We start from the raw sequence: 12,978 nt of genomic DNA, 5'->3' as shown, positions 1-12,978 counted from the left end.
TCTGAACTATATAAAACAGATGTCTTTCTGTTATTTTTAGTATTTAGATCTGGACTGTGTTCGAGGACTTGTTTGTGTAATGATCATAAAGCCATGCTTATAGTATCGCAATATATCGGGATATATCGTATCGTGACCCCTCTGTCATGATATGTTTCGTATTGCCAAATTCTTGCCAATACACAGCCCTAGTTCTGAGCGAAGCTTTTATTGCTTAAGGCAAGCAGTGCTGCCTGAAACCGGAAGTTCCAGTCTTTAAATACAGGGATCTTCAGTGCCTGGTACGCCCACTACAGGCTTACGACTGAATCGCAGGCACTCGTAAAGAAAATATCTTTCCTAATGAATTTATAATGGTTTATCTTTGTGTTGTCATGATGTTTTGGGCATGTAACTAAAACTATTTTAATCAGGACATTACAATAGTCAAACAATAGAGTATAAATATCAAGCCTTAAAAAGGAAACTAAGACAAATGGTGTGGTGCTTCAAATCAGTATCTAACTGACTAATAAATTCCTTCAGATCCATCCTACCATTAGTGGTTAGCACTGACGCCTCACAGCAAGAAGGTCCTGGGTTCGGTCCCCAGTAATACCTTGTATTGCAGTGTTAGCTAAAAATAATACCTCAATATAGAAAAGATCAATAACAGCCAATTCTAATGTGGAGTAGAGTAACTAAAGACAGCATCAGAGTGAGGAAATGTGGTCATTTGTGGTCTGAGCTTGATCAGCACACTGCTTTTGATGTTGGACACAAAAACAGACCTCAGTCAGATCAGTACACAATACTGGAGCTATCCATGGCTGTGTATTCAGCCCCCTATCTGTTTAGTATGGACTCTGAACCAAAAGAGAACTTATTTTAAGGTGTTCATTGACATGACCATTAGAAACAATGATTGAATCAAGAGGAAACAGACTCTCTTGAAGGAATTATTCTCAGAAAACCCAAATCAGATTGCTGATACTTATGAAGGAGATGATCTTGGTATTGGAGCCGAAGTGGTGAAGGAGAATACTTTTAGTCTCCTGGAGATAATCATCACACATACTAACTTTCATAATGAAAGCTCTCAAGCAGCTGTTTAAGACCTCAGATGGATTAATATCCTTGTTCAGTTCATGACTGCAGTGAGCCAGAATGGTGACAAAGTGGACCAAGATGTGAGCTAGCCAAAATATCACAAACCAGAACTTTTTCTGTCCCCATCTACCAAACATCTGGGATACTGGGGAGACAACATGTTTGTTTGTAGCTAAAATGTTACCAAGAGACTCTAGACTTTTAGAATAATTCTATTTTTTTTTGTTTGTGACATTCCTGAAGACATTCTCAACATTTCCCTACAACAGTAATTATTCACCACTAAAATATTTACAAATATTGACCTAACATTTGGTGAGAGTAGCTGAGGGTCATTCTCAACTCATACTTTGAGCTCAACAGGTTGCAAAGTGTGTTTGTTTAAAACTGACGTGAACTGTTCGACTCAACTCTGTCTGTGATCATGAATCACTTGACAAATTTTAAATAAAGGAAGTGGATTACACCGTGTAGGTTTGCTGTCTGACCACATTGTGTAGCTCCGAAGTGAGCAGCTCAGTTTACAGTATGTTTGATGTTGGGGCCAAACTGACAGCGACATTCCAGCTAAAGATAAACCAGGAGAGGAGGATTTCAGCCCACACAGCCACAAAAGGAAAACTTGTCATGTTAGAGTTGGGCTGCCAGTGAGAGAAGTGTTTAAGTCTCAGCTTTGCCTTTTACAGCTCTTCTCAAGCACTGAGCAGGAGCTAAAAACATTAGTGTCTCCATGAGCATAAATGGAACTGGAGCATTTCTTTTCCAGGAGCAGAACTGCTACAGATCTGTGTCGGTTTTCTCAAAATACAAGTTATGGTACAATATGAAAGATTATTATCTGTAAAGCACTGTGTTGATAATTCACCTTGGCTTGGATTTGTTCTATTGCTGCATTGGCTCCGTTTTAGTTGATTTCAGTTTCAGTTTTATGTTCATTTTTTTGTTTCCCAAGCTGAAAGTCCTTACCCATCATATGTTTCTGTAGGCTGCTGGAAATGCTGTGAAGCGAGCTTCTGATAACCTGGTGAAAGCAGCACAGAAAGCAGCGTTTGACGCTCAGGACGACCAGGCTGTGGTGGTGAAGAGCAAGATGGTGGGAGGCATTGCTCAGGTGAGTCAAAGGGCCTAAATGCACAAGTCACCATCAACACGTGGACAAATACAGGAGGGCAAGAAAAAGTGCAAAGTTGGCCATTTGTATCGTTTTATTCACATTTTGCAAGACATATCAGAATCAGTTTTATTGCCATTGTCAGTGAACAGGATTCACAGACTAGGAATTTGCTTTGGTGTAAAGGTGCAATAAGTATAAAATATAACAAATAAAGAAAATACAAATGATAAAGAAAAAATAGAATAGAATATATAAAACATGTACACCAGTTCAACACAGTAATCAGAGCAGACTATATAGTTGAAAACAGAAACATATGATCTTGTTGGCAGTTATCCAGTGAGATTCTTCAGAAACACCTAAATGTATTGTCATGTTTGTTTAAAGGGGGTAGTGCTTTGTGTAATTAGGCAGTGCTTTGTGTAGTTAGGCAGTGCTTTGTACCAAAAAGTGTTTTTGTATCTGTGAATGGCTACCACAACAGATTCAAGGATTTCACAAACATGCATGAATGAGTCAAAGCAAAACTCTGTTTTTGACCAGGGAAAGACATTATAACATGATATAAAGCTCAAAAAAGTTGATTTTACATAAACTCCCTTTAATAATTTGGACCATTTGGGAATTTTCTCTAACTACTGGTTCACAAATACAGTCACCAACAACTAAAAGTTTAAACTGGCAAAGATTCTGTGTGTGTGTGCGTGCGTGCGTGCGTGCGTGCGTGTGTGTGTGTGTGTGTGTGTGTGTGTTTAAACGTGCGGGTTAGAAGCTGTTGACTAACAGGCTGTGGTGACGTTCCAGATTATTGCGGCTCAGGAGGAGATGCTGCGGAAAGAAAAGGAGCTGGAGGAGGCCAGGAAGAGGCTGGCCATGATCCGACAGCAGCAGTACAAGTTCCTCCCCTCTGAGCTGCGAGAGGACGGCCAGGAACAGTGAGAGTGTGTGTGTGAGCGTGTGTGTGTGTGTGTGTGTTTGTGTGGAGGGCTGTTGCACCGACAATCAGCATCATCAGTATCATTGGAATGCTCAGGACCTCCCATCTGCTAATAACTTCAGCACCGATGCAACTCTGGGCAGACTCATTCCACCTTAACATTAACATATCAGGAGGCATCTTATTAATCCAGGATGGTGTGAAATTTTTGTTGAATAATGGCAGGTATTCTATGTTTTGCTAATGCCGAATTATCTGCATTCAAGTGCTAATTAAGTTATCTGTGCTTTTGATAACGTGTTCATAAATGTCTCTTTATTTTCCAAGTTTGTGCGTTGGAACTGTGTGGCGTTGTAAAGTGACAACGTCATAGCAGTAAGTTAGTCTGTTACAGCCCGTAGTCATAAAGATGGAGTCTAATAGTACAATTTATGTTTCAATGCCAAAATATTCATATCTATGCAAATTTATTCTCTTTGCTTTGTGTCTTTTGTTGATTTGATATTTTTTGTCTGAACACAATTCCAAAGAGCCTTGATGTTTTGGCAGTAAAAAAAGCCTTATATCCTCAATAACATTCAGTTTGTTACTTTTACTGGAAAAAATTAAATAAAAGCAGAATAGTGTTTTACATCCAAAAAATAATTAAAAGATTTTAAACAAATCAGTATTTTTTAAAAAATGAGCTCTGAACTATATAAAACAGATGTCTTTCTGTTATTTTTAGTATTTAGATCTGGACTGTGTTCGAGGACTTGTTTGTGTAATGATCATAAAGCCATATATTTAATGTCAGAACATTTCATATCAGCATGACTGTATGACAACACTCCAGTAATGTATGCGTCAAAACATATCTGGTGCCATTTGTAGCAGATTTCACAGATTTTACCAGGTTTTTTATGGGCCTAGTATTAAGATGTCCTTACAGACAAAACTATTTGTGCTTTAATCATGTGTTCATTTGAAATTTATCAAGTATTACTGATTCTGTTTGCCGTAGAAGTGCAATAACTTCATCACTCCGCTAAGTATCAGCACAGATAGCTTTATTTTCTTTCACGTAATGTTAGAGCCAACAGAGAAGTTTGCAGTATAAAACTGTAATCATTCAAACTTTGATCACATTTTGACTTATCATGGTAGAATTATAATGCTGGTGCACATTAGTATCACCTGCCGGGCACTGTAATAGAGATTTATATACAATAAAGCAAATTTTCACTGAAACTGTTGTTTTTATTTGTGTTGTTTTATGGCAGCAGTTTGTCTGTTTGTCTGTTAGCCAAAAATTTCATGAAGCTCTGAACAGATTTCAATAAAACTCAAAGGAATTATTAAATAAACACACACACACACACACAGAGAGAGAGAGAGAGATAGACAGACTCACTGGCCACTTTATCAGATACACCTGTCCAACTGCTCATTAACGCAAATGTCAAATCAGCCAATCACATGGCAGCAGCTCAATTCATTTAGGCATGTAGACATGGCCAAGACGATCTGCTGCAGTTCAAACTGAGCATCAGTATGGAGAAGAAAGGTGATTTAAGTGACTTTTAATGTGGCATGGTTGTTTTTGCCAGACGGGCTGGTCTGAGTATTTCAGAAACTGCTGATCTACTGGGATTGTCACCCACAACCATCTCTAGGGTTTACAGAGAATGGTCTGAAAAAGAGAAAACATCCAGTGAGCGGCAGTCCTGTGGGCACAAATGTCTTGTCGATGTCAGAGGAGAAAGGCCAGACTGGTTTGAGCTGATAGAATGACAACAGTTACTCAACCACTCGTTACACCCGAGGTCTGTAGAAGAGCATCTCTGAACACACAACACATTACATCAAACCTTGAGGCAGCTAAGAACAGAAAACTGAGGCTACAATTCACACAGACTCACCAAAACTGAGCAATAGAAGATTGGAAAAACGTTGCCTGGTCTGATGAGTCTCGATTTCTGCTGCGACATTCAGATGGTAGGTTCAGAATTTGGCATCAACAACATGAAAGCATGGATCCATCCTGCCTTGTATCAACGGTTCAGGCTGGTGGTGGTGATGCAATGGTGTGGGGGATATTTTCCTGACACACTTTGGGCCCTTTAATACCAATTGAGCATCGTGACAATGCTGCAGCCTACCTGAGTATTGTTACTGACCATGTCCATCCCTTTAGGACCACAGTGTACCATCTTCTGACCATGTCCATCCCTTTATGACCACAGTGTACCATCTTCTGACCATGTCCATCCCTTTATGACCACAGTGTACCCATCTTCTGATGGCTACTTCCAGCAGGATAACGCTCCATGTCATAAAGCATGAATCATCTCAGACTGGTTTCTTGAACACAATGAGTTCACTGTACTGGAATGGCTCCACAGTCACCAGATCTCAATCCAGTAGAGACCTTTGGGATGTGGTGGAACAGGAGATTCACATCATGGATGTGCAGCCGACAAATCTGCAGCAACTTCATGATACTATCATACCAACATGGACCAGACTCTGAGGAATGTTTCCAGCACCTTGTTGAACCTTTGCCACGAAGGATTAAGGCAGTTCTGAAGGCAAAAGGGGTCCAACCCAGTCCTAGCAAGGTGTACCTAATAAAGTGGCCGGTGAGTGTATATTAAAAACTCAAAAAGGAAATTTGTGTTATGTAGATTATTTATTTAATGTAACAATGCTTCTGGGCAATAAATCTTATGATTGGCAGCACCTGGAGGTATCAGAAGCTTAAAACAAGTGTCAATAACTTTAATACTGTACATGGGTATAAGCTGCTTGGTAGAGAAAATTTGGCAAAGTTCTCGTGTGTAACCCACATACTCAGCTCTACTGCTCATCACACAAATGCAAGTTCCTTACAAATGTGGCACCATTTAAAAAGAGACATTAACAGACTTTCCAACAGTATAAGATGAATTGCCAAGAAGCATTGTTACAATAAAGAAATAAACTACCAAACACAAATGCCCTTACTTTTTTTTGCTATGTAGTTCAAAACATTAAAATAATTTTTTTTACGGAAACCACCAATATATATTTATTTTTTCAACATGTAACAAAGAGTTGCTTATTCTAAGTGTGTTTGAAGCTGTTTTGTTTTTAATTCAAAGATGTTGGGGACCAAATGGAAATGGATCAGTGGCCACTTCTGGCCCTCCAGCCATGGTTTGCTCATGAGAACAATAGAAAAAAATGTCATGGCACAGCCTAACTAAATATTATGAGAAGTCCTGTTCAGAAAAAGATTTTTAAAATATGTCCTACATTCCAGTATTTTGTTTTTTTTAGCTTTTTTTTCTCCATCACTGAGCTCACATGTGAAAAACGTGTTCCACAGTTTCAAGTTTAACGCTTATCTGATGATCTTTTTTTGATAATGTAGACCAATTAATGTCAATCTTTTCTTTCTTTCAATAGCAGGTCTGTGTTTAGGTTTACTGAGACAAAACTAATCAGGAAACCTAAAGATGTGTTGAAGAAAGTCATTTACCACTAAAAAGATGACACTGAGCAAAAGTAGGTTGGGAAAGTATTTACTTCATCATTCCAGGACWTTTAATTGTGTCCTTGTCCTGCTGGAAGGAGAACCTCTGTCCCCATCCTAACTTTCTGAAAGATTCAAACTGTTTTTTTTTTCAAGAATTTAACTTTACGTTGGTCTCTCTATCTTTCCTGAGCAGATTTCCAGGCCCTGTTTGTGATAAACATCTGCTGCCACCACCATGCTTCACTGTGGGGATGGTTTTCTCAGACATGATTTTCTTGATGGACCAAAAATTTTTTATTTTAGCATAATTTGACCACCTTCCATGTGTTTCTGGAGCCTCCAGTATGACCAGTAACTACACTTTATTTCCCATTTTTATATTCTTCTATAGCAGGTCCGTATTCTGTCAAACAAATCATTTTACTGAGACAAAATCAGGGAGCAGCTGAGTATTTGATGCTAAATTAAAACAATTTATATCTGATGATTTATAGCAGTGAACCCTGCAGAACTCCACGACTAACTCTCTTGTGTAGGATTCCTCTTGCATGAACTGGGATTTGTCAGATAAATATGACTTAAACCAACTCAGTGCTGTTCCCATAATCCTGATAAGTTCAATATAAGGATGTGGTTGACTGCACAGTATTAAATGAAACTCAAGGCAAGTATAGGACACAAGTCCCAGTCTGAGGCCAGAAGCATATCATCAGTACCAGTCATTAGTAAGGATGGAATGATCTCAAGTGGAGGAGTTTAAATATCTGAGTGTCTTGTCCCTGAGCGGGAGATGGGTCAACAGTTGGAGCCTCGTCCTCAGTAATGAGGGTGTTGCTTCGGTCATTCATGGTGAAGAAAGCTGAGCTGAAAGGCAAAGCTATCAGTTTTCTGGACTGTCTGTGTTCCATCCCTCACATGTGGTCATGAGATCATGACCCAAAGAATGAGATCCTGGATGCAAGTGTCTGAAATGAGCTTCCTTCAGAGGGAGGCCTGACTCAGCCGGAGCTCCGTTATTCAGGAGGAGCTCTGAGTTGAGCCGCTGCTCCTCCACGTCGAAAGGAGTTAGTTGAGGTGGTTCATTTGATTAGGATGAATCCTGGACGCCGCCTTTTAGAGGTGTTCCTCTAAAACAAAGGTTTAGTATACATCAAAGCTAAAAATGTGGTACATCAAGTCAAGTCAAGTCAACTTTATTATCCTTGATGGGGCAATTTGCTGTGCAGACAGCAGTGACAAAAGAAGAAGAAAAAGAAAAACATACACGTACAATGCAGAAAAAAAACAGTCACTAAAGAGAGGTGGATCCGATCCAGAATAGAGGTACCAGTCGAGGGGAAAACCTCTCAAAACCTTTTGGTTGGGATGAGAATCTGGAAGATTTAATGATGTTTTTGGATGAAAGAATCGTTGTTGATAATTTAGAGATCAACTGGGCACAAATGTTTAAAACACAAATCAAGTTCTGCTGTTTTAACTGAAGCTGATGAGATTTTATCTGAGGTGGAAACTATGCAGTTTTTCCACTAATAAAAAAAATCTTTGTGATGAAGTCACCCCAGCAGAAAGTGGAGGAATGCACTGCTCACAGTGTTAGTCTGAACAGAAACCTGTCGTTGTTCTTATTAAAGATGAACAGGAACCAGTTCTAGCTGCACGACGTTTCCAATCACCGTCTACTTTTGAGTTTTCTCATGGTCTGATTTAAAACACACAGCTGTGAATCTGACCGAGGATCCATCCTCCAGCACATAAAATAAACCAGAAAGACAAACCCTTTTTCCAACCGATTGCTCTTTTTTTCGGCAGTTATTTTCTTTTCCAGTCTGCTATACTCATTTTCATGATATTCAGCTTGTGTTTGTTTTAGTCATTAAGACGTTAGAGTTGGTGTATATTACAGAGTTTTAGCTCAAGACACTTAATTTCTGCTTACATAAAGAGGTCAGTGAGGACATTTTACAGATTTATTGGAGAGCAGAAGAGAATTTGTTGTTGTTCAGAACCACACTTGCTCTTTGGGAGGAAAGTGGAAATAACTTCATAAATACTGAAGATTTTTCCTTATAAATATTTGGGATTGAGCTGCTGTTTTCTGTCTCATACAGAGTGATGACACACACACGTTGCTGTGCACAGTTCTGATTTATACACACACACACACACACACTAACAGCTCTCGCTGCCTAAATATGGGCAACAACTTTTAGGCTCCAGCAGCTGGTGGGCCGTTCCTATCTGTGAGATCTCTTTTTGCCTTTCAGTCAAGCCCCACAGCTCGCTCCTGTCCACCTGCCTGAGCCTCCATCAGGATAACCGACTGCTCCTACCTTGTCTTTTCTTCTGTTCTCCGCTGAGAGCCAACACACGCAAACATGGAGGCCATCAAGAAGAAAATGCAGATGCTCAAGCTGGATAAGGAGAATGCCATAGACCGCGCAGAGCAGGCCGAGGTGGACAAGAAAGGAGCAGAGGACAAATGCAAACAGGTGGGTCGATGGGGGCACAGCTCAGTTTGACAGGAGAAAGCGGAGACCCCTTCTATAAGGGGTGTTCTTCATGCGCTGAAACAAAATACAAATCCTTAAAAAAGGTTAACGCAAAAAAACATTTTCTACAGAAATGAGCACAAAATGGTTTGAATTGTCTGGATTTGGACATTATAATGATTCCTTTAGGGAGCTGAAATGAAGTAAACCTTAAAATCAGCATCACCAGCTCTGGTGTTTTTACATCAAGACACTTTTAAACGTCAAAGTCTCACATCAGGAGACAGTTTGACAGAAAACTGCTGAATCTGTAAAAACTTTTCGATGATCAATATTCAAGGACAGCAGTTGGGTATATGTATGTGGAAACATTTTGATTATTATTATAGAAAAAAATATATGTGAACAGAAAATTAAAATGATTCGATTTTGGCTAAATCTGTATTCAGATGCAGTTCTGTTTGGGAAAACAAGAGGACCCGTCTCCTCCACTGGACAGACATGCTGCAGTTGTCAGAATAGAATAGAATAGAATAGAATAGAATAGAATAGAATAGAATAGAATAGAATNGAATAGAATAGAATAGAATAGAATAGAATAGAATAGAATAGAATAGAATAGAATAGAATACAATAGAATAGAAATAACCTTTATTGTCCCACAGAGGGGAAATTCAGGTGTCACAGCAGCATCAGTACAGAAGTTCACACACTAGTTACTTCACAAACTATCAATAGTACACACAAAACAAAATTAACACTTACTAGCCATGATAAAACTACTAATAATAAAAATAAAAATATAATATGAAGAGTTGTTCAAGGATAGAAAAACGATATTTTGTTTCAGAATCCAACATTCAGAATCAGAAGTTTCCTCTTTTGAGTGCAAAAACAGTCCCAACAGACCAATAACTGTAAAGTGAAGTATCACAATGCAGACAAGAAACACAGATGTGCAATTACAGCAGAGTTTAGTGCAAATGATTGTTCAGTTGAGTAATTACAATGAATAGTAACAGTCTAAAACTTTGACTGTAAACGATGTTGCAGCAGCAGGTGTTTAAACACTTGTGATTTCTGTTAACACTTATTGTGAATTTTGGGCGTGGTGCTGGCTATAGAGTCTGACAGCTGCTGGGGGGAAGGATCTGCGATAACGCTCCTTTGTGCACCTCGGATGCAGCAGTCTAAACTTATTCTATTATTCTAATTATTTATTATTCTAAACCTCTAGCTCTATATTTTAGTTTCTCTACTCTGTTCTTTCATTTAAAAAAGAACCAGCTGAAGGTGGATCCAACTATTGTACCGTGGCCATGTTTACACCTGCTGCTTCATCCTTGCGTTACATTAAAGAGGATTTGAGGCTAAAAAGTACATCAAATGATGCGTTCATTTTTACAACTTGGATAAAACAAAGTGTGTGTGTGTGTGTGTGGGGGGGGGGGGTCGTGACAGCAGTGAAATCTGATGAGTGTGAATCTTTATGTTAATCTGATCTTTATGTAATTTTGGTTCTGTCTGAAGAAGTCAAGCTTCCAGAATAGGGAATTTCAGCTGGACTTCCCACTCCTCCACACTGACTGTTTCTGTCAGTTTGTGTTTCACATTATGTTTCATTTGTACTCAGAGGTCAGAACTGATCAGTCCTAAATTGGGGGTAAAAAAAAACACTGACGTGCCCCCATAAAGACAGAATTCCAAGCTCAAAATTAGAAATGTCTGAATCACTCTTGTGAAGTTGTGAAAGCTGCGGTAAAAAAAGAAAACAATTCTACTCTGACAGTTTGAATCTCAGCCTTTCAGTCACCAGTTCCAGACAGAACTGGTGAACAGGTTGCTACAGTGTTTGAATGCAGAGAAAACAGATAAATATATTCTCAGCTTGTGTTTCTTATAACAATGTGTAACAATATAAATGGAGAAAAAGCTTTTAAAAAATCTGAACTACACCTTAATACTGTTCAGCCAGTATCAGAACACATGTTAGGATTTTAGTGTGTCAGCTAAAGGTTTTACTGTGAGCTTGTCCCTGTGATGAACTTGTGATGTTTTATTTTTTATAATACCCAACCTTTATTTATTCCTGTGGTCTCACTGAGTCAGTTCAATTCAATTCAAACATACTTTATTGATCCCAGAGGGAAATTAGGTAAGAGACCTGTTTCAGTGTCCAGGGTGTCATTACACAGAGATAAGAACCAGCTCAATAAAATCTGGATGGATGGATGGATGGATGGATGGATGGATGGATGGACTTGTGTTACTAATAAGAACTAGTCTGGTTGAACTGATCCTCTGGTTTTCCATTATAATTGGAAGTAAATCAACATTGATGGGACATCAGTCATATGATCTGACTGTCCAGTGTTAGTTATGGGTGAGTACAGTGTGTACTCTCTCTCCCAATCTCTAACTTGTGCAGATTAAAAAAACTAAACTTGATTTTGATATTTGATGTATTTTCTGGCCCTAGCTCACTCATTACACTTCAGCGACATGTTGATGATCTGATACAAGCTGGGGTACCTCATGGCAGACTCTGGCTTTGTTGGACCACGATGGCATGTTTTTAATACGCTTTGTGCAAAAGCAACATTAACTGAGGACATTTTGAGATGCAGAAAACTCAAATGACTCTCACCCTGACAGGGCCGAATTACTGCTGGCAATGCAAACCAGGCTCTGGGAACCGAATGGCCAGTAGTAATGGACCTCCAGTCCCATTCTTACACAGCACCCCTCACAGTGTACCCTGGGTAACAGGGTCAAATACCTTCTTCATGTCCACAAAAGACATGTAGACTGCTTGGGTAAGCTTCCATGCTACCTTGAGGACCCTTTAGGTTCAAGGACCGGTCCAGTGTTCCACAGCTGGGACGAAACCAGCAATGTTTTCAACCACTGAGTGGATACTCCTCTCCAGCACCCCTGAATAGACCTTACAGGGGAGGCTGAGGGGAGTGAACAACCACATCAGTCTGCCCATCCTGCCCATGATGTCCATGCAATATTATTAAGCTGCGTAGGCCTAAACAGCCCAACAACATTTAGTCTTAAACTCAGAGCGGATCTCATCCATCCATGTAGACCTGCTACAGTGAAGCCTTGTTGACCTCAGCCCTGGTCATGGAAGATGTGTTGGTGGGATTGAGAAGGTCCTCAAAGTATACTTTCCACTGCTCAGCTCTATCCAAGGCCTCACCAAACTCCTCTCATAAACAATCCTTTGCCTCAGCAACATTTACTTCAACTCAGTCCCAGACAGTAAAAAATAAAATAAAATAAAATAAAATAAAATAAAATAAAATAAAATAATGTACTTTTAACAAGAAGAAACCTCGAGCAGAACTGATTCAGGATGTGCTGAAAGGACAGGACAGACATGTTTTTCTTCATCCCATTCAGGACTTTGAATGCACGTTCTTCTCTCACTCACTTATGTGAGTATACATTTTGTTTTGATTTTTCATGTGAAGAAAAGCATGTCAGTACATCCAACATATGTGATTCTATGGCCACAAACCGACTTTCCTCTAGTCTGCAGCCATCATGGAGTCTGATGGAGGATGAACTAGAAAAGCTGCTTCAGAACAGTTTGCAGCTCAGACCTGCTCTTATAATCAAATAAGCCCCTTTAATCCTAATTTCCTGTTCACTACTAAAATAGTTAGTAACAAGGGTTGTCCTGATACCAGTTTTGTTCAAACTGAGTACGAGTACTTCAAGTTGGGTGCTCTGACAACATCATTATATCATGTTATAATGTTATACTCTCATAAAAAACATGTCCAAAGCCTTGCTTTGACTCATTCATGCATGTTTGAGAAATCCTGCAGTGTTTTTA

General features: G+C 39.3%; 2 protein-coding genes across 5 annotated transcripts in view; both read left to right on the top strand.

The window, feature by feature from the left end:
- The window catches only part of tln1 (talin 1), a 103,084-nt gene extending 98,714 nt beyond the window's left edge, over window positions 1–4,370 (top strand). For all 4 annotated transcript variants that reach the window (XM_014002767.1, XM_014002766.1, XM_014002765.1 and 1 more), the window contains 2 exons: window positions 2,075–2,200; window positions 3,008–4,370. In XM_014002767.1, coding sequence (XP_013858221.1) covers window positions 2,075–2,200; window positions 3,008–3,142 — 261 coding nt within the window. In that variant the 3' untranslated portion in view covers window positions 3,143–4,370. The remainder of the gene's footprint in view (window positions 1–2,074; window positions 2,201–3,007) is intronic.
- Window positions 4,371–8,815: 4,445 nt separating this feature from the next.
- tpm2 (tropomyosin 2 (beta)) overlaps window positions 8,816–12,978 on the top strand; it is a gene marked incomplete in the record, with an annotated part of 24,614 nt that continues 20,451 nt past the window's right edge. Inside the window, 1 exon segment of the mRNA XM_014002764.1 lies at window positions 8,816–9,128. Coding sequence (XP_013858218.1) covers window positions 9,015–9,128 — 114 coding nt within the window.

This window comes from Austrofundulus limnaeus, unplaced genomic scaffold (genome assembly GCF_001266775.1).
Source record: "Austrofundulus limnaeus strain Quisiro unplaced genomic scaffold, Austrofundulus_limnaeus-1.0 Scaffold15, whole genome shotgun sequence".
NCBI classification, from domain to species: Eukaryota; Metazoa; Chordata; class Actinopteri; order Cyprinodontiformes; family Rivulidae; genus Austrofundulus; species Austrofundulus limnaeus.
The sequence above is the reverse complement of the archived record's forward strand: the minus strand, read 5'-3'. Positions and strand labels throughout refer to the sequence as shown.